This window comes from Perissodus microlepis, chromosome 7 (assembly GCF_051167445.1).
Source record: "Perissodus microlepis isolate ML-2025 ecotype Zambia chromosome 7, ASM5116744v1, whole genome shotgun sequence".
Lineage (NCBI taxonomy): Eukaryota > Metazoa > Chordata > Actinopteri > Cichliformes > Cichlidae > Perissodus > Perissodus microlepis.
Window position 1 is genome coordinate 46,720,752 of NC_140467.1, and position 21,718 is coordinate 46,742,469.

Here is a 21,718-nt window from a genome sequence, read left to right on the forward strand (position 1 = left end):
TACACCGAGTACCTTCTCTCCAGGGTTACTGCTGTAGAATAACACACAAGGATATAGTTCATTAGCGACCACACTTTCAAATGCCAACTTTGGCTCCTAAAAGAAAAAGAAAACAGGCAGACAAAGATTAAACAAGAGCACAGGACTCAATCTGAGGAATACTGACAGTAAATATTTGACCAAACCTTGTCATTCTTAGCAAATGATACAGTATGAGCCTCCATGTCCAGGATGCAGGTGATGGTGTCACCCTGTGTAAAGGAGGGAAGTGTGCGCACCAGTTCCCCTCCATGGTAAAGGTTGCCACTATAAGCACGATACAGCCACATATCTGTAGTTGTATGGTGGTTGTGATCTCTAACTGGCCAGCGAGAAACACCAACACATGTTCCCTCGTTGCCTCTATTCTCTTTGGTAATGTAGAACTGTGGAGAGAAGCGGCATAGTGTGGTAAATTCAAATTTATAAACTACAATTAATATTTAATATAACAAACTTTGAACTGTGTAATTGTGGTCCATGTACAGAGTAAACTAGTACTCACCTTCCATATAAAACAGCCAGAGGTAATGGCAGTGGTTGCCAAACCGTAGCCTTTCCCTCCAGAACCATGTGAGAGGATGTTCCCGCTCTCCAGAGAACAGCACATTAGTTTGTGTGGGTCAAAGGAAAAATCGCCAATGGGAATACATTCATCGTAGCTGCCAGGATTCTACGAAACAATGGATTTGATACATAATTAAACATTTGATAAAATATTAAACATGTATTTTATGTATTAAACACTTAATTTATATATTAATGTTGTTTTCTTTGTTCTTTTTAATTGCACTTACAGAAGTTTGTTGTGGAGTAAAAAAATCATTTTGGGATCAACTTGAAATACAGGCAGATGTGAAATGTAAAAGTAAGATCAGAGGTCAAATCTTTTTGTTGTGGTGCAAACTACAATGTGGTATTTGGAAACCACATACTCCAGTATCATTTCCTAAACATTGCCAGTACAAAGAGAGGCAGTAAAATCTGAAGGATAGTCTTAAAGATCCACAGACTTTAAAGACAGACCTTGAAGAAGAGGTCAGAGGTCCAAATTAATGTTTATATATAACGTTACATAGCATTATTATAACTTTGACCTTCGGATTAAGCCACTGACCTCAACAAGGAGAGCGCAGAAGTCAAATGTGACATGATATTTTAAATCTTTAAACAGTACTTTCTGTATGTTGACAATACACATCACACTTGGAAGAATGGAAGTTTTAAGGCTTTTTAAAAAACGTTTCTACCAAGAGGTGAAGTTTCAATGGACTGTTAACATGACCCCTCTACACCCCTGCAGCTTTATCAGAATGAATTCCAAACTTTTCGAGCTATTGTGTTCATAGAGTGACACGCACAGGCACAAACACTGCTAAAAACATAACCTCCTCTGCAAAAGTAATCTTAAGCAAATATTGCAAAATAATGTGTGTCAATGAAAAGATGTTAACGATGAAGTGTTTCTGCGTACAGAGGGTGGTAACTGCTGTGGACAACACACTAAGACAAATCAGAAATCTCACATTAATTCTAAAAAAAAATAAATAAATAAAATAAAATAAAATTTTGAAAAAAAAAAAAACTAGAAGTACATGACTGAAAGTTAAACTGAAAATAAACAAAGACAGGAAAATCCCATTTTCATGAAATAATAAATATAATAATAAAACATTATAGAGTTTAGTTTTATTTGAATTATTAAAATTCATTTCACAATCCTGATGTAATAATTTTGATAATTAATCCTACTTGTACATTTCTATCCTCTGACACTTTTCATCTCAGCCTACCACAGAGAACAGGCCCATCTGTTCCATCGAGTGGCCCCACTGTTTTCAGTCTCATTGCTGCCAGGAAAGCATTTCATTTTGCCGTAAACAGCATTTCCTCTTGGATTACTGCTATCCTTGGCTATTTTCAACAGAGAAAAAGTGAAGGCACTTTTTGACATTTTTATGTGGCTTTTGTTTGGCTGGATGAAACATTTAATAGACTGCAAAAATACTCAAATGTGATCTAATGTTTTAAATACAAAGATGAGGATTGTTTATGCAACAGACATGATTTCTTTTCTGCAAATCAAGACAGTATAAAACGCGAGCAAATAAAAACACGCAAGTTTAAGGGTGTGTAGTATTATTTTGTGTAACCGTTTCTCTCAAAATGTTATCAGTCTACAGTGCAGGGAAAGGACAGTTAAAAAAACAAAAAATGACTCCTATCACTTCAGATCACAGTAAAAACACAAATAATAAAACATAAGTGAGACATACAGAGAAGTGCACATGCTTAAGATGAGCCGATAAGAAGCTGCTGCTTTATTAATATGTAACGCAGTACATGGTGTTCATAATGTCTTACCCCTTTGTCTTTTTCAGGCATTTCTTCATGGTTGCTCTGACTTAGAGGCTCCTCCCACATATAAACAGACAAGAGCTGAAAGAGTTGTTTAACAATCTACAAGAAAACAGGGAAAAATACAAGTGGGTAATCCTGCATTCATCACCTTTAACATGTCATGCCAACTTGGTACTGTTCAGAACACTCAAGTATTCTTGACCTATTTTGTTCAATTGTTGCATTTACTATATTTACATCTTTACATCATACCTGTTCAATGTGAACGGGCTCAGAACAAGCAGGTAACAGTCGTTCTAAAACGTGGAAGGTCAGAAGCTTAGTGCGGAGGTTCTGGAAGCGTGGAGATCCTGAAGAGCAGAGTTTTGTGATATTAATTTTAAAAGCAAAGTGCAGTCTTAACAGTATTAACACAGATTTTTTTTGTTTGTTTGTTTTTTTAAATTTGCCTTACCTAAAGAGCACTTGTGTGAAATAATGGCCATGAGTGGATCGATCCATCTTATAAATGTAGAAAGTCTTTTCATTACTCTTAATGACAGTACACGCCTCAGAAACACCAAGAAATCTGCAAGCTGGGATTCAACTACTTTGCTGTTTTCTGCTCCTAAAACAACATAAAGAGAAGGAAGAACATGCTCAGAGGGGTGACTTGATTTAATGGTTTTACAAATGCCATATCCGCCCTTTATTATTTCTAAATTTGCCCCACCGACTAGATTTGTGTAGGAGTCCACATCGGTTTTCTCGGCCGTTCCCATCTCTGCTATCTGTTGCTGGTGGAAATTGTACAAGATGTTCTGGAGCTGCTCACACATCACCTCCATAAGGGCCTGGGATACATCAATAGGCAGCAAATCCTCACACGAGCTATAAGCACAGGTTAAATTTTTATGAAAATTTTAGACAAGGGTAAAGAAAAGAAAATAATTAGTAATTTATATATACTTTGTTTATTCATTTATTTATTTATGTTTTGATAACCTCTTCATTCTCACCTTGCAGCTACAGTCAATATCTGAAGCAGTCGGGCACAAGCGAGCCTCACGGCTCCTCCTAATAGCACAGATCCAGACGCTGTAGCTGCAAACCAGCCCTGGTTGATCAGCACACAGCTGTTGTTGGTCAGCGTGGAAAGAATTTCCAGGATGCCACATTTGATCACTAGCACCAGATCCACAGGCTGGTAACGGAAATTCAGTGCAAACATTGTGGCAAGAAGAAGGTGCTGGCAAGAACCTGAGTGTGACAGAGACAATATGTTAAATATAAATATCAAATATATATTAAAACCTAAACACTGCAACACTATGTAAGAAAAAACCTACCTGGATGTTTTCTTTCAAACAGGACTCTCTGTTTAAGAACACGCACCACCTGCTGGTAGAAGGTGTGGGCTGCAGACTGTAACTCTGTCTGTGTATCCAAAGAAGCTGAATGTGTGCCACACTGCATTGAGAAAAGAAGGGGGGAAAAAAAACAGTAAAATGAAGCATGGCTACAATTTTCAGTGTCTTTCTCTTCTCCATCCAGATTAGAAAGCATATTCATTACTTCTAAACCTCTTTCCATATAACTATAAGATGTACCATGTAGTGCTGAGTCTCATAATTAGCAGAGTGGGAGCCAATGATTTGTGTTCCTAAGGCAAAGCATCCAGACAGGAACTGCAGCTGCACAGACTGCAACAAAGCAGGAAACTGGTTGGATGCTGTAGATTCACAGCTCTTTTCTTCCATCTTAGACAGAAAGGCTGACATCTGACACAAGGCCTCCAGCCGCATCTGATCAAAACAGACAGAGTTTGTAGATCATAAGAGACTTTCAAGTTCCTTACAGAACACCATTTTGGGCCCACAACAAACAGCATCAATTAATAATTTGGCATATAAAAGAAAAATTTGAATTACCTCAGCCCGCTGTTGCTGCTGCATAATGGCAAAAGTAATAGACTTTGGATCTGCCTGACTACAACTCTGACCAGGGGAAAACACAGTTGAGGAGGGCGATAAATGGGCCAGGCTTCCACAGACAAAATGAAACATCTGGTTAAGAATAGGCAAAGTGTTGTTGCTGTAGTGGGACATGGTGCTGGACGGGCTGATGCACTGTCGCAGGCGATCCCAAGCATCTTTCATTATCCCCAAAGAACACAGAGGTAAACCTAGAGCAAAGAGAGGCTCTTGTATGAAGGACTATAAAACATCTCATTCATTCTCTTAACATCTTTTTCTGGATATTATCTTGACTTGACAGGCAACAAGCTATTAAATTATTCAATATTATTAGATTATGCAGAACAGTTAAAACAGTCAGGCTGTCATATTGATCAAAAGGTTTTGCCTAATGTGATCAGTCTTTATTTATTCTGCCTGCTACAAATTCTTATGTTATTTTTATAGAAAATGTTGAAATACAAATCCCCAAGTCCCATTTTGTGCAAAAGAGCACTTGGGTCTTGTTTCCCAAGGGTTACCTGACAATAATTTACCTGACAAACCCAGACTTGAGCTGTCTGGGTTTGTGTTTTTAGTAGAACAATCAGTGTCTATACCATCTCTTAACGACAGCGTACAAAAGAACTGCCTGAAAATGTAGGTATAACATAATCAGACTATACAGTAGATGATCTGAACTTTCCACCTACCCATTTTATTCCTTGCAGATCCAGAGATGTTTTTGGACTGATCAGACTAAATGAGACATAAGAGCAGTATATTAATACTGATGAAGAGCTGTAAAGTCAAATTCTGTTAGAAGATTTTGATAGTACAATATTGACCTGTTTTCTTCCACTGACAGTGACTGTAAGGGATTCTGCCGACAATTTCCTGAAAGTTAGATGTTGTGGACAGTTAGTGCAAAAACTGCTAACACAGAACACAAATACACTAAAACAAACACACAGCATACCACAGTCTTTACCTCCCTCCAGTGTTCACAGCCTGAACGTTCTCCCTTTCGCTGGGTTCCACCCAAGCAGGCCTGACCCCCAGCAGAAGGAAGAGGCATCGGGACACCACCAGATGGCAGGCAGCAGGGAAAGACAAGCTTTCCTCAGATTCCCCATTCTTCTCCCACTGCTGCTTGGAATCAGGCTCTCCCTCAGGGCTGACGGGGCTCTCCACGCTGCTCTGAAGGGTGGAAGTGCCGAATGACTCGTAGACTGTCACATTCTGCTGCACTTGCATGGCTTCCCGAGTGGCCATGAATGATTCTAGGACTTCTGCAGGGACATCGAAAGATGTGTGAAAATAAGATGTGTCATATTTCTTTCTGTGTGTGTGGCTGTGCTGTTTATTAGAATAAGAACAAATACAGTTTGCATTTCTAACCTGACAGGTAAACACGACTGCCAAATCTGTCATCGTCTGCAATCTCTTCCTGGTTGTGGTTTGCTGCGGGTGACGGGGGCACCTGCACCTCCCGGCTACAGTGTCCTACTGATTGCTGCTCATTATCCTTCCCCACCTGCTCCACTGAGGTACATGGCTCTTGCCTTTCCACATCAGGACTTTGATGAGACTGAGAGATCTGCAGTTTAAGTAAATGCTTTAAATACATATCTGTAATTTTACCTGATAAAAATGATCAGATTACTATAAGTTAAAAATCAATTAATGGACAGAAATGAAGCTAATCACAATCATGCAGCAGTATTTACAAAAACATACATTTTAGATAAACTGTTTACAAATTTGTTAAATGAAATCAGGATTACATATATTTAATTATACTGTAATGGTACCTGTTTGGTAGATGCTTCTACTTGTGTCATCCTTGAACTGCTTTTGAGGGTCAACAGAGCACTTCTGATTTTATAAACGGTTTCATAGACATCAAACAGCATCTCACAGGGCTCATGGCTGTCTCAGCAGAGTAGATAAACACAGTGGAACAGGTTATACAATAATATACACTGAGGCAGAAAGAAAAAGTTTGACATACTAGAAACCCCTTCAGTGTTGTCCAATAGATCTTTGACTGCTTCAGTAAACTGACCTGTCCTGCCAACAGGCCTCACTCTGCAGGCCCGTGTGTTTCAGGAGAGCAGCCAGACAGCAGCGGCACACAATTTGCAGCAAACAATCACCTGAAGAGCCTCCATTCTCCCATTCTGCTATCAAAGCAATCAATACAGATCAATTTTAAAAAGACACAAAGAAAAACTTTCCACATTTTAACCAAAATTTAAAAACATCCATACAAGATTCTCAAAATAGAAAGTTAGTTCAATATAAGCTGTATTATTAACAATATACACTTTCAAAATTATACACATAAACAAGCACAAGTACCTTTGCCGTGAGCATAATCCTCCATCTTCTGCCATATGCCACCTGCAAGTCCTCTGGATGAGCCCAGTGCCAGTTCCAATAAAGTCCGGGTTTCTTCAGTCAAGCTCAGCTCAGTGAGTCTGGCATCAGTACTGCCCAGCAGCACTACCTCGGTCAGCCATGTCATGCTTGAGTCTACAGATTAAAGCAACATGTAGAATGTTAATGAAAACTGCTCAGGATTAACTCAGACTATTTTCTTTGTTCTTTAAGAATAACGATAATGATACCTTTCATTTAAAAAGGTCAGGCTTCTGTGTGGCACAGTATCTTAAATGCATATATTTTTATTGTGACTAAGGCTACGTGCACACTGCAGGCGAAAGCGCATCAAATCCGATTTTTTTTGACCCTATGTGACCCATATCCGATCATGGTAAGACAGTGTGAACGGCACAAATCCGATATTTTCAAATCCGATCTGGGTCACTTTCGTATGTGGTACTGAATCCGATACATATCCGATGTTTTAGAAAGCGACTGCTGTGTGAACGGTCAAGTCGCATTAAATCCGTCTTGTACGTCACTGACACAAGACAGACGCCAATTATCAGCTCCGGAGAAGCGCCCGAGAAGACATCGCAAACGCTTCCTGGCCATCCAGTGTAGATGTCAGTGAAACTGTTGGGAAGACAATGTTGGAGAAACGTGAACATTTTATTTGTACTGTATAATCTGCAGATTCTGACAGAAATCTGCAACTATCCTTTGAAGCACCGCTGCTCTAAGACAGCAATAAGGATAATTATTAGGTTATTTACATTATTATGTAAATAACAAAATAACTTGAAGCAAAAATTGGGAAACGTAAAATCCGAAGTCTTTATATTAAGGGCCGTCAGTCAAACAATATTGTTTGCTCTGGGTCTAAACAGAGCGCGTTGTGTGTGACGTCTTCTTTTGCGCATGCGGGCCGCTTTGAGCGTTCACACTAGAGCGCGTTTGCTGTCGCATTTAATTTGTAGTGTGAACAAGCAGACAAAAAAAATCGGATTTGATCAAAAAATCGGAATTGAGCATTAAGACCTGCAGTGTGAACGTAGCCTAAAACTAAAACAATTGCCGTGACTGTAATATCCTCTTGGCCTGGAGCTATTAAAAATAACTAATGCCATTTGGCACAGCTAAATGAAGGCTTTTATTATTACCAAACCGATCATGGTAATATGGTGCAAAATAAATCTTGCATTAAGGATTTACGAAGCATTTGCACATGTGAAAACCTGAAGAGCCAGCAGCATGTTTTCCTACCCAGCTGTTCAAAGTCCATCTCCAGGCCATTCCTGAAGAGGACATTTGATAGCCAGACCTCTGACACTTTCTCCTGGAGGGACAGCGGTGAGCCTTGCAGCATACCACTGAGGCAGCGGCCAACTGCCAGCGCTACAGACCTTTCCAGGTCCAACAGCCAGGCCCATCTGCACTCCTCCTCCTCCTGCGGCCCAATGCTTGTGTTTTCTTCACTTTTATCTATAAAAAATATCACTTGAGATTGTTAGATTGGTCTAGTGTAATAATGCAGCAAACAATGCTAAAGAAATAAATGTCCAGCATAAATCTAAGGGGCATTGAGCTTACCTGAGCAGGTTTTCTGATCTTTCACTCCTAGTTCTTGTTCCTCCAGCAAGACAGTCTCTGGCAGCAACCTGTTGAAGTCATTGAGCTGCTCCAGCAAGCCCAGTAGATGGCTCAGCAAAGGTTGAACTGTGCCCAGGGGCAGCAGGAGCAAGGAGTACATTACTTGGCACAGCAGGCTGCCAGACACTGAATTGTATAACACCACTGGGACAAGAGGTGAGAGGAGTAAAGGGATTAAACTAACTGAAGTGATGATAAACATAAACAATAAATATAGCAGCCAAGTAGAGATTAAAAATTACTTTTCAGATATATAAATGATTAGAAGGGAAGTGATTTTGTGTTTTTTGTAAATAAAAGAGCAGCAGAAAATCCCTTTTTAAGTGGTGTAGCTAGGTGAAAATAGCGCACACTTGCCAAACACCAAAACCATTTTTCTTACCTTGCAGCTTTTTGATGATTTGTTTGTCTGGGGCAATCTCCTTTAACAATTTGGTTGATCTCCTGAGGGTCTCAGTAGCGCAGGGAAGCAGCAGGTAAAGATGCTCACGAAGCAGTGCTACACTGCTGTCATCCTACAGAGCCAAAAATGCAAACTTAAATGCAACTGCAATACTAAGAAAACTGGGTAAAATACTAGGTTTGGTATGCCAGCACATTGTACCCTGAAACATTTAGAAATGTGTCATTCGCTTTCTATTGAAGTGCTCATTTCTGATGAGGTACCACTCATTTTCCTTCACATTTGGCAGAGTTCCTTGTTTACCTCGGGGCTGGAACTGATGTAGCAATGAGCAAGCAGGTGTTTGTGAAGTCCAGAAAGCAGCTGGTGAAAGTGAGAGGGAGGATCCATTTGTCCCTGACTATCGCCAACAAGCTGCTTGTCGCTGTTTTTTTCCAGTTCCCCAAATTGCTGCTCCTGTATGAAGATAAAGACCAACAGAAAGCATTAGGAAGCACGGGAACAAAGGATCAGTGTGTGAGATAGCTAAATACAAAAATAGATGATTTGAAATTAAATGTAAACATAGAAAAATATACATGTGAGTCGGGCGGCGGCCAGGAGCGGAGGTCCTGGCGGACCAATTCCCGGCTACCAAGACTGGCAATTATCACCTCTCAGGTGGGGAAGGAGCCTGAGCTAGTGCGTGAGGTTGAGAGGTACCGGCTAGATATAGTCGGGCTCACCTCAACGCATGGCCTGGGCTATGGAACCAGTCTCCTGGAGAGGGGCTGGACTCTGTCTCAGTCTGGAGTTGCCCCTGGTGAGAGGCATCGGGCTGGGGTGTGTATCTGCCGAGTGGCAGTTCAGAGTACCTAGCCTTCTTGGAGTCCCTAGGTGGGGCACTGGAGGGTGCTCCCCCTAAGGACTCTGTTGTCCTACTGGGAGACTTGATCAATTTTGTAATTGTATCACCAGACCTGAGGCCATATGTTCTGGACACTCGGGTAAAGAGAGGGGCTGAGCTGTCAACTGATCACCACCTGGTGGTGAGTTGGATCAGGTGGCGAGGGAGGACGCTGGACAGACCTGGCGCGCCAAAACATACAGTGAGGGTGTGCTGGGAACGTCTAGCAGAGGCCCTAGTCCGCGAGATCTTCAACGCACACTTCCGGCAGAGCTTCAACAGCATTCCAAGAGAGACTGGGGACATTGAGTCCGAATGGACCATGTTCAGCACCTCCATTGCCAAAGCTGCTGCACTGAGCTGCGGCCGCAAGGTAGTTGGTGCCTGTCGTGGTGGTAATCCCTGAACCAAATGGTGGACACCAGAGGTGAGGGAAGCCACCAAGCTGAAGAAAGAGTTCTACCGGGCTTGGTTAGCCTGTGGGACTCCGGAGGCAGCTGATAGGTACCAACAGGCCAAGTGGAATGCGGCGCGGGCGGTGGCTGAAGCAAAAACTCGGGTGTGGTAGTAGTTCGGAGAGACCATGGAAAAAGACTTTTGGACTGCCTCGAAGAGATTCTGACAAACCGTCAGGCGACTCAGGAGGGGAAAGCGGTGTTCTACCTGCACTGTGTATAGTGCGGGTGGAGTGCTGCTGACAAAAAATTGTCAGGCGGTGTAAGGATCTCCTCAATCCCACTGGAGTCTGGGGACGAAGGGGATGACCCGCCAATCTCTGGGGGCGAGGTCACTGAGGCAGTTAAACAACTCCTTGGTGGCAGAGCCCCTGGGGTGGACGAGGTCCGCCCCGAGTTCCTGAAGGCTCTGGATGTTGTAGGGCTGTCTGGGTTGACATGTCTCTTCAATGTTGCGTGGAGATCAGAGTATGGGAGTATGGGGTGACTGGCCCATTGCTACGGGCCATTCAGTCCTTATACGACCGTTGCAAGAGCTTGGTCCGCATAGCCGGCAATAAGTCAGACTTGTTCCTAGTGGGTGATGGGCTCCGCCAGGGCTGCCCTTTGTCACCGATTCTGTTCATAATTTTTATGGACAGAATTTCTAGGCGTAGCCAAGTGGCGGAAGGCTTTCACTTCGGTGGTCTCAGGATCTCATCTCTGCTTCTTGCAGATGATGTGGTCCTGTTGGCTTCATCAGGTGATGGCCTCCAGCTCACCTTGGAACGGTTTGCAGCCGAGTGTGAAGCGGTGGGAATGATTCCCACCGGTCTTGTTCACGAGTGATGGGAGAAGGGAGCGGGAGATCGACAGACGGATTGGTGAAGAGAGAGCTGAGTATAAAAGCGAAGCTCTCAATTTGCCGGTCGATCTACGCCCCTACCCTCACCTATGGTCACGAGCTGTGGGTAGTGACCGAAAGAACGAGATCACGAATACAAGCGCCGGAAAGGAGGCCCCGGGGCAGATCCAGGACACGCTGGAGAGATTATATGTGTCGGCTGGCCTGGGAACGTCTTGGTGTTCCCCCGGATAAGCTGGAGGAGGTGGCTGGGGAGAGGGAGGTCTGGGCTTCTCTGCTTGGGCTGCTGCCCCCGTGACCCAGCCCCGGAAAAGCGGAAGAAAATGGATGGATGGAACAGTCTGACTGAACAGTAAAAATGTGCACAATATTCAGAAAAGCTGCTAAAACTTTAAACAAAACTACTTATCAAACCCCACTGACACACTATTGATTAAAGTCTTTATTTATTAAAACATCCATCCATAATCTGGGTCTACCCAGGGGTCTCTTCCTGATTGAGTGTGCCTGGAACACCTCCAAAGAGAGGTACCCAGGACTAATCCTAAACCTAAGATTCTTAAACCATCTGTGTCCTTTTGACATACAAGAGCAGGGGCAGTACTCCAAGATCTCTGTGGATGCTTCTTACAGTACCTTCCTCTCTATGGCTGAGCCCAGCCACCTTACAGATAGCACTCATTTCAAACGCTTGTATTTGTGATCCTACTCTTTTGATCTTTACCCAGATTTCATGACCATAGGTGAGGGTTGGGATGTAGGTGGCCTAGTAAATTCAAAGCTTTCAGCTATGCTCCCTTTACCTCAACAGTTCAGTACAAACATCCGTAACAGAGTTAAAAAAAAAAAAATAGAAAATTTAGGAAAACAAAATTTGAAATGGGAAAGAAAAGTTCTAAATTAACCCTGAAAGCACTAATTCAACCTAAAGTGAAATCTTTCCCCATTTAACTCACAGACAAGTCACACACACACACACACACACACACACACACACACACACACACACACACACACACACACACACACACACACACACACACACACACACACACACAAATGCCTCTATTTCCTACCGTGTAAAATCCTATGCTAAGCAGCAGGGTTCTCAGCAGCACCTCTGCTAAGTGCAGAGGGTCACAGGCGTCAACAGAGCTGGATGAAGAGGGTTGTCGGACTGACAAAGGAGTCACTGGAGGCCCCAGGGCTGTCACTTCTCCAAAATTGCTGTAACCTAGAAGAGAGGCTACGTGGCTCTGGTCCTGAAGGCTGCTGAGGACCATGTCTAACTGAAGACGCTTTAAAAGACACAGAGTGAAGAAGAACAGATGGTCTAGCGCTTCATAATTTAAATGTGAATTTATCAGAAACATTGCTGCAGAGAAGTCTTAACAATTTCACTATCACTTGTTTTCACAGCGTTCCAGCAGTCTTCAACACATTGCCAAGCAACACTCCAACTAAGCACATCAATTTAGCAGACACTGTTATCTGGCTCCAAATATCCATCCATTTGTTAGCTATCCAGTTCACTGTCAATACTAAAACCAGGAAAAACTAGCAGTGAAGGATGAATTCTTATTTAAAACAGTTTAAATACACAAAATAAACATTGGTTAAAAATTCAAAGCAGACTATTTCTAATGAGCTAAGACACAAATGTGGAAAATACACACGTGCAGCGCTGCTAAAACAGAACCTTCATACCTGTCCTTTGGAAAGAACATTCAAACTCTGAGGGCCCTGAGGAAGGAGTGAGAGGAGCAGCTCCGTTCTCTCCCGAAGTGGAGGCAACAGCAGGGCCGCACCAATAGACAGCGTGTTCAAAACTGCCTGAGGATTGACAGGAAGGGTAACAATCATCATCATCATCAAAATACATGAGATCAACAGTTAGTGCTTCTTTCAATAAATAAACAGGTTGGCCACATGTCTGATTACACAGAATGGAAGCTTGTAAAACTTTTTCTCCAATGAAGTTTATATACATGTATACTGGAATTTATATAGTGCCCTAACCACTGATGTCAATTTAACAGCCATATACAATCATCTGCAAACCTGGAATAACACATATAACACAGACACACAGAACAAGACAAAATATATAATAAGGTCCTTAATACCCCCTGAAGAGTTAGAAAAAAAATAATGGTAACAGAGTTTTCTTTCTATGTTTTAGGTCTTTACCTTACAATATAAAGCACTATGAAGGGACTGTTGCTGTGATTTGGTGCTAGAGAAATAAAACTGAAATGAATTGTTTAGTAAAGGTACTTGACTGAATGGAAATATGTACCAGTGTGTTTCTTTTTTTAATGCAGGTTAACAAAAATAAAGTAAAATATATATATAAGAACTGAATTACTTGAAAAAGGAACTGGTAAGAATATAAGCCTGGTCTTGGAGTGCAGCCCCTGCTCCTGGCACGGAATAAATATCCATGCCAAAATATTTCATGAAACTGACTTGTGGTTAAATTCAACCAGGAAGCTTGAAAATCACAGATTGATAGGGTTCTTGGTGAGCTCCATAATGTTTTGGTTTATAAACCAGCACCAGCACAACCCTACTGCTGTATGTCACTGCAGGAATACTACAAAAAATAGTCCGCTTACTTGTTGTATGGAGTCTGGCATGTCAGTGTCTATTAGCCTGAAGAGTAGGTTTCTCAGGGGCCTGCCCTGAGCACCCAGAACCATAGCACCAGTGCCTCCAGCGTGGGCCAGGGACAAGTGGATGGACAGCAGCTTCATGCACAGCAAAATAAAATGATGGTGGTCCCTGAGGCACAGAGAAATTCATATAATTTTAGTTTGAATGAAATTTCCTTGAGGTAGATGAGTATGTTTTGCTAACTGAATGTAAATATCACACCTTTTACAAACAAAGGGAGCTGGTGGGGTGTCGTTACTAATTCCATCACAATAGCTTTCCAGGAAGTTGCGTAAATAAGTGAACGTACTCTCCTCCAAGTCCACACAGAAGGGCCTGTGCCACGCCACAAGCTGCCTGAAAGCAGAAGCACAAATATTTAATAACTAATATGAAACACAGTTCTGTTTAAAAGTGTTGGTTCTCCACCAATTTCTTTACATTCTGCTTCAAACTGTATTAAAGTCATACGGGTGGACAGCACAGAGCAACAGAGGTACACTGTACTTTGGTTTAATGATTAGCTAAGGGATTACCTGTCAGTTGGAACTGCGGTCCAAGCCAGACTGTGAGAAGTGCCAGCTGTAATTTGCTGTATCGAAACGCCCTCTAAACCAAGCACTTTCTTGGGTTTGGAAATAGGTGTAGAAGTGTGACCCTGCCCACACTGGCCCATGGTGTTATTTCCCCATGCATACACTTCGTTCTCTGATGAAAAGAAAACCAGGTACGTTGCAGCTGGAGCACATTTCTTTTATTGTAAGTGTAATAATCATCTGTTAAGGGAATGTGAGCTGCTGACGATGTCTTACCGTGGGACAGAGCCAAACAGTGGCTGTCTCCACATGAGATATCAATAATCTTGGTGATGCTCAGGTCTTCTATCAACCGGGGCCTCAGAGCTGTTGTTTCAGAGGAACCACATCCTAAACATGAGCCACAGCCCCACGCAAACACCTAAAGAAAGAAAATGTTTTGTTTTTAAATCTATGAATTACTGACGGATTCATCTACAGAATATTTGTCTGTAGTAATTATGTGGTAAACACTAATGAATTAATGGTCAGAACTACAACTTTATACTAAAGAAGTGCTAATAGAGAATGAAAGCAACATTTGTTAATAAGACTTTGGTATATCCCTTTAAAATAAAAGCCTTCACCAAATCGTTTTTTTCTTTTTTGTCTACAAATTAGTTTTAGATAATCTGTTTTTTCAAAGACTTCACACACAATAGGCAGTTTAATTAATTTAAATCTAACCAAAAACACTTCATCTCACCTGTCCTGCAGAGGTTAGGGCCAGAGATGACTGGCTACCAGCACACACTTTCCTGATGATGAATCCATGCAGGGATTCTACGACCTTGGGCCGATACACACGATTGGTGTCTCCGTGACCCAGTTTACCTGCAAGGATGAGTCATATCTGAGCATGATAGGGCACAACATATACTGCTGTGGCACTGTCACACACATGAAATCTTGCTTTGAAAGTACTTAAATTACACTAACTGTGTTAAAATCGAACAGTATACCATCCACTCACCATTATCCCCTCCTCCAAAGGACCACACAGTACGCCCATCCTGAGCCACAGCGATGGTGTGGGAGCTGCCACAGGCCACCTGCCCGACACCACTGATATCCTTCACTAGTGTGGGCATGTTCCGACTTTGGCTGTCACTTTGACCTGGACACAGGACATCAGAGGTTGTTGCTATGCTACCAGAGAAGGACATCACTTTGAAGTGGCTGAGACAAGATCAAGCAATTTGAGAAATAAGCTGTGTACCAAGTCTGCCAAAGTCCCCTTCGCCCCATGTATAAAGCTCTCCATCATTAGTCACAGCAGCACTGTGTCTGTAGCCAGCAGACACACAAACAACAACCTGTAAAAACAAAAAAACACCACTATTTATTTATAATTATGTTAAAATCAATTGGCTTATAACATTTTACCAACATTTTTTTCCCCTACAAGCTGCCATTTCCTGCTTACTTTGCCCAGCAGCGGTCCTTGTATGATTTTGGGATACTTTTGTGTAGCACTGTTGCCATGGCCCAGTTTCCCATATTCTCCATCACCCCAGCTGAAGACCTGAAAGAAATATTTGACAATTTACACCGTATTAATCGGTTTAATTAAAATGTAGTGGTAGTGGAAGACAGTGAATTACAACAAGTATAAATCATCACCCACACATGTGGATGTTTGAGTGGGTGTGAAATGTGTGAAGTTTAAAATATTACCAAACTGGCCTTTGAAAAGCGGGAAAGCTCCATCACTTTTTCACAATGTTATCAGGTATACCTGTTCAACTGCTCATTAATGCATGTGTGATGCTATCATGGTAATATGGACCAATATTTCTGATAAATGTTTCCAGCACCTTGCTGAATCTGTGCCATGAAGAGTTAAAGCAAGTTTCTAGACAAAAGTCCAACCTGGTACCAGAAAGATGTACCTAATAAAATCTCCGGTGAGTGTATACATATTATATCGCAGTTGTAGTGTCACAAATCCCGCATGCAAACCTTTAAAATATTTACTAATAGTCATTCTAACTTCTTACCTCTCCCTCGACAGTGATGGCCAAAGTGTGACCATCGGAGCCCTTGGAGGAGGACACTTTCTTAATGTTCCTGTGTGGTTCAAGTACAAGCTTCTTGGGCATAGACTGGTTGTTGGAGTCCCCCAAGCCCAGACGGCCATAGCTGCCCTTCCCACATGCTTTCACTGAGCCATCCGCAGACACAGAGAAGGTGCAGTACTGGCCTGCTTCAATCTAACAGAAGATTAAAGTGGACAGCATAGGAAATGTAAACTGGCACACTAAAATAATTCTAATGATTTATTAATGTAGTTCTGGTGTGCTTTCAATTTTATAAACTCACAACAACACATTCAATACAGCACTCAAAGACAGCATTTTCACCTGTTTTATTTGGAATTTTTGTTTTGTTAGCACAGTTGGGATTTTTAACATCTGTAACCATTTTTTAAAAAGACAAAACCCACCTCAAGTGTGAGGCATGTGGAAAATCTATTAATACCACCACAAAATTAGAGATTATCAAGTGTAAAAACTTCAATAAATAATAGGAACATTAATCATTTCATTGAATTAGTTTAAGCCCTACCCTTGTGGCTTGTCATACCATTTGGGCATCACTGAAGCCCTGCGTCACTTTTGGCAGCAGGATTTTCTCCAGTGTCCCCTCTGCCAGCTGATGGCTGCTGTTGCTGCCCCACACATACACCATGACTGTATTGCTCTCAGTGCCGGGAGCAGCTGCATCCGTGCTACACGAGCACAGGCAGTAGGACGCTAGGTTACAAATCTGTCGGCGTAGAGAGAAGCCTTTCAGGTCAGTTACTGTAAACGGCCATGAATTCTTAATAGTGTCGATATGCATGTCAATAAGACTTCACTCACCTCTTCAAATAAGCAGAGAGCTGCCTGGGAGAGTCGACAATGTCCATCTGCATCCTTCTTAAGCACCTGAGTATTGACGGGATCGCCACGAAAACCCTGGAAATAAATAGTTGTTGTTGATCCTTCAGCATAGTACGTTTTCACTTTAATCTGACATTCAGTGTATGTAAATGTTGCATGCAGATTTGGATTTATAACAAAATTAACTTGTTTTTGCAGTCTGTTGTTTTCGGTACCAAATATTTCAAAACCTGACGTATCAGAAGGAAAAACATTTCTCTCCTTAAGAACAGCGACATGCCACAGCATGATCAAACAGAGACTGAAGACAAGCAGGCAACAACATAGCTCTTTGTAGGCACACTAGTGAGTGGAGAAAGCAGCAGGCTGTGTTCAACTTTTATTTGTCTCACTAGAAACAAATGAGCAATCTTCATCTTTTACACTCACCAGCCACTTTGTTCGATAAGGCCAATTAAATGTAATTCAGTCTAGCAGCACCAGCTATGACTCCAATACTTAAGACTGAATTTGACCACCTCTATGTGATAAATAATGTGCAATATAATGAAGTCGTTGGCAACGGCCATCTCTGGTTGCCATTTGTACAGAAATATTACAAAGCTGATTAACCTGCTAAAGGATGACTCAATGTGCATATCTATAGAGGACAGCAAGGCTGACTCAATCCTAATCCTTATCTGCACATTAACCCATCTACAAGCTTCAATGACACACTTCATTTCTGAAAAGGACAGCCTACAGAAGCATGAATGTGAAAAGCCATTTTCCTACTTTAGAGACAATGGGGCTTTTATCAGTATGTTGAAAGTTACCAAAAATAAACGCACGAAGCAACCGTGGCTCTAATTCAAATCACTCTGAAAGTGGAACAGAGCCACAGCATGTGAACTGATTGTACTTAAACTTCTGTAAACTAATATGTCCAATATATCACATGATAGCAGGACAAATCTATCTCAGGCAATTAAAGAAATACCATCAGTGACCGAGTGTAACATTTAAAAAGTACGATTACTCCAAAGACTGATATGAAAACAAGTCGCATACCGAATATTGCCTCATTTGGAGAAGAGTTTGATGGATGACATCAAAGCCCACACCGGCTGACTGCTGGGAGCTCAGTGAGGGTGAGGAGGAGGAGGAAGACAGTGTAGGGGTGGAAGAGGACATGGAAGCAGCCAAGGCTACCTCCACCCACTCTAGCAGAAACTTCAGGGAGCCTCTCTGCATGGCCAGGCCGAGCAGCAGCTCCAGCGCCAGCCTCCGACCAATCGGGTCTGCGCCACCGTTCCCGCTGCTCACCGATGTCTTCTTCAGGAAGTCAGCCACCTGTGCCAGACAGTCCAGACCCACTGACGGGATCTTATTCTCATTAGCCAGAGAGAGTGGTGGCAGCGAAGTCAGGACAGAGGACGCTGTGTTGAGCACATCGTTGCAAAGCACAGACTCTGGATGAATAGAAGCTGCGTATCTCCAGTTCTGCTGCAGTAGCGAGAAGAGCAGACTCAAGCCAGTCCTGACACCCATTTCTATTAGAACATCTGTACCCGACTTGATTTTGGATGCTCCCCCTGGTAGGAAAGGCTCTGAGGCCGGCTCAATTTGCCCACATTCAGTTCCGCTGTCTTTGGAGTGGGAGGGCAGCTGCACACGGAATTTGTCATGGTATTTGCTGTGAAGTGCATAGTAGATCCTCTGTAGAACTACCAGCCTGTGGTGGAGACCCAGGGTGTAGGAGGTTTGCGTCAGCACGCGGTGAGCCAGCCATCGCTGGCTACGAAGCAGGGAGGACAGGTACTCTTCCTTCTCCGCAGATGCACTGGACTCACATTCGAAGTCCGGAAGGCGTGGGCCTGCGAGTTCTTGAACAGGTTGGGCGAGGGTCACCACTTCCTTGTTGTGAAGGAGCTTATCGTAGAGCGCGGCAGCACCATGCCTCCTGGCTGTCTGCAGGCTGTCCTCTGCTGCCCAGGAGCTATTGAAGTGCTCCTGCCACTTCAGCAACACATGGGTCTGACAAGGCACCATGTCTGAGCATTATCTATACTCTGATGTATACCTAAAAAAAAAAAACATATCAAAAGAGAGGATGAGGCTTAAAGAAAGTCTAATATAGAAAATTCACACATATCCACTCCAGTACAGATTAACACAAAGTATTGCACATCTCTCTTCATCACAAATTTACAGGCAACATTTGCTGCAGAAAGCCAGTGTTCTGATGCGTTTTCCTGCCAAGTGCATTCAGTGTGAAGGTGTCGGGTTTCTCCATAGCGTCGGCACTTGTCCAACATACACTACATCCAGGATATTGCCATAGGCCCGGTGGGTATCACTGAAATAGGTCAGCTCACCCTATGATGGCAGCTAACTAGCACACCCACACTAATGAGGAGGGTGTGTTTGTCTTACAAGTTATTACGCCACAAAGCACAAAGGGATGCAATACAAAATAGCACATGTCAAATTTAAATTCATAATTCATTCATTTAAAGTTGGTTCCCTAAGCCCACAACCTCACCTAGTGATCTGCTGCATTTTTGTTGGCTTTCCAACCAAAATAAGAGCGTGTCTGTTTCTGTCGACTGGAAATGATGCATCTCCAGCCAAGCAGCTTTCCAGCTAGTGGGGAAAATAATGATTTTACTCATAATATTTTGCAGATAATCAGACACCAGCTGGTTAACTGTATCCACCCCCTTGAAAGTCATTACATTCATAACAGAAACTAAGCCACAACAGTCCTTGTAACGGTCACAATACGAAGGTCATATTCATAGCACTAGTAGGTACGACATTCCCTTGAAACACTGCTTACGCACACTCATCTTAAATATTCTAAAGCAGGTTAACCAGTAGACGTGATACCTACTCGTACATTTACTGTATTATTTTTTAATCATTTTAAACATACATGAACTAATACTTCTAGTTAATGGTGAACAAAACAGTGATATTAGCCATCTTGATTACCATTATGTTGATTATTGGATGACCCTACAGGTTCTAACTGTACCAAACTAACGGTTGCTCAACATGTGAGCACACAAATTTATCCATAGTCCATAGTCCTGTCACAGACTCTCATTTCTCTTGCTGTCCCTGAGGCCCATGGGGCTATATAGTTTCCACTTTGGCCAAAAATAACAGCAGGCATTGATATAGTAGTGAGCTCCATGGTCAGACGACAACAAGAAACTGCCAGCAGTGTAAGACGCAACCATCACACACTGCAGACCGTCTGGTATTTAAGGATATCAACATTCAGGACACGTTGTGAATTTAGTTCTCTGTTCTCATTCCAAGCAGCTCATTACAGACTTCAGTCAGCAAATGTCAATCTACATTATCTAGAGTATCTAGAGTATACACACAAAACACTTCTTCCATTCCTGATTGTTTAGAACAGATAATAGTTTGGGCCAAAGGTCCCAATTGGTTAAAATGAAAACAAAGGCTCAATAAACCTACATAGTTTGTTGGTTTTGTTTTTTCTGATTTTTTCTGCATTAAATTCAATGAATTTAAGTATATAGAAATGTGCTATACAAATAAAATTGCCACTGCCATAGGTGGGATCAAGCAATTGGGGGTGGGGGGGGGACAGCAGTATATCAGTAACTCCCATGCATGGCAGTGATATTTTCCAAAAAAAAACAAAAAACCTTTGGACCAAGATGATAAAAATCTGACAATTTAACTAAATGTGTTTTCTATGGAACAAACAAATGCTTTTCACATAAAACAACACAACTTTCCCGACATAAAAATCTTTTTTAATGTAATCTGTATATTTTTCTTAATTATTATTATTTTATTCTTTAATTTTTACTTTAAGACTACATTTTTGTGCAAGGTAGCTGAGCATAAATCCACAAGAAAATAATCAAGACTTTAAACGCAACCTCCTTCATACTGACTGCTGGATGAGGTGAGCTGACACTAGGACGCCCTTTCGGCACGATGGGGTTTGGAAGTTGTCGAGAATGAGCTGGAGGAAGTTGCCGACCCAATTAAGGGACGTTTGGGCTGCTGTTGCCAGGACAACCCCGATCACTAAAAGCATAATGAATACTTGAATGACTGTTAATAAAAACCAGGACTGGATAACAAAGGGAATTTGTTCACCATAATACAAGCTACCGGTTAAAAATACATTAAATTTATTAACAACAACAATAACATTAATAATAACAACAACAATAATAATAAAAATAATAATAATGATAATGATGATGATGATGATAAATACAATTTAATAATAATAATAATAATTCTAGCATAAATGACTTGGGCACCCACACTTATGACAACCCGGTAGGACATTTAGTATTTAAATTAACAGCATGACACAGTCCTGCGGGCTGGCTTCTCACTTTAAAGCTTATATCAACATTTAGTACCGTTACCGCTACGTGGCTCATGTCTCTCTGGTTTATTGTTACATAGTAGCTACCGACCTGCACCAATAAAAACACCGGCAAACGTGAAGCGCAGATTCCGCCGTGTCATTCACAAACACCGGTAACATTATTCTGCGTCTGCGGTGACAGCTGAGCTAACGCTGGCTGCAGTGCAGTTGCTAGTCTGCTCCATGGCTGTCAAAACCCGACCAAGCCCCTCCACTTGGTGCCTGT

The 21,718-nt window shown here is 42.1% G+C and overlaps 1 protein-coding gene across 5 annotated transcripts in view; it reads right to left on the reverse strand.

Moving 5' to 3' along the window:
* LOC146383897 (putative E3 ubiquitin-protein ligase HERC1) overlaps positions 1-21,718 on the reverse strand; it is a 40,925-nt gene that overhangs the window by 18,982 nt on the left and 225 nt on the right. For 3 of the 5 annotated variants that reach the window (XM_084935457.1, XM_084935459.1, XM_084935454.1), the window contains exons 2-37: positions 18,129-19,140; positions 17,058-17,153; positions 16,780-16,962; positions 16,194-16,406; positions 15,620-15,718; positions 15,413-15,509; positions 15,167-15,310; positions 14,900-15,027; positions 14,431-14,575; positions 14,155-14,326; positions 13,841-13,975; positions 13,582-13,747; positions 12,671-12,796; positions 12,040-12,261; positions 9,082-9,234; positions 8,758-8,890; positions 8,316-8,519; positions 7,989-8,207; positions 6,699-6,872; positions 6,403-6,520; positions 6,149-6,266; positions 5,736-5,934; positions 5,326-5,626; positions 5,183-5,231; positions 5,048-5,093; positions 4,311-4,564; positions 3,990-4,184; positions 3,729-3,849; positions 3,399-3,639; positions 3,113-3,270; positions 2,855-3,007; positions 2,653-2,750; positions 2,404-2,499; positions 545-712; positions 186-425; positions 13-96 (exon numbers count right to left, since the gene is read on the reverse strand). In XM_084935457.1, the coding sequence (XP_084791583.1) occupies positions 13-96; positions 186-425; positions 545-712; positions 2,404-2,499; positions 2,653-2,750; positions 2,855-3,007; positions 3,113-3,270; positions 3,399-3,639; positions 3,729-3,849; positions 3,990-4,184; positions 4,311-4,564; positions 5,048-5,093; positions 5,183-5,231; positions 5,326-5,626; positions 5,736-5,934; positions 6,149-6,266; positions 6,403-6,520; positions 6,699-6,872; positions 7,989-8,207; positions 8,316-8,519; positions 8,758-8,890; positions 9,082-9,234; positions 12,040-12,261; positions 12,671-12,796; positions 13,582-13,747; positions 13,841-13,975; positions 14,155-14,326; positions 14,431-14,575; positions 14,900-15,027; positions 15,167-15,310; positions 15,413-15,509; positions 15,620-15,718; positions 16,194-16,406; positions 16,780-16,962; positions 17,058-17,153; positions 18,129-19,109 (6,429 nt within the window). In that variant the 5' untranslated portion in view covers positions 19,110-19,140. The remainder of the gene's footprint in view (positions 1-12; positions 97-185; positions 426-544; positions 713-2,403; positions 2,500-2,652; positions 2,751-2,854; positions 3,008-3,112; positions 3,271-3,398; positions 3,640-3,728; positions 3,850-3,989; positions 4,185-4,310; positions 4,565-5,047; positions 5,094-5,182; positions 5,232-5,325; positions 5,627-5,735; positions 5,935-6,148; positions 6,267-6,402; positions 6,521-6,698; positions 6,873-7,988; positions 8,208-8,315; positions 8,520-8,757; positions 8,891-9,081; positions 9,235-12,039; positions 12,262-12,670; positions 12,797-13,581; positions 13,748-13,840; positions 13,976-14,154; positions 14,327-14,430; positions 14,576-14,899; positions 15,028-15,166; positions 15,311-15,412; positions 15,510-15,619; positions 15,719-16,193; positions 16,407-16,779; positions 16,963-17,057; positions 17,154-18,128; positions 19,141-21,718) is intronic. The other 2 variants (XM_084935458.1, XM_084935456.1) reach the window with 1 other exon arrangement.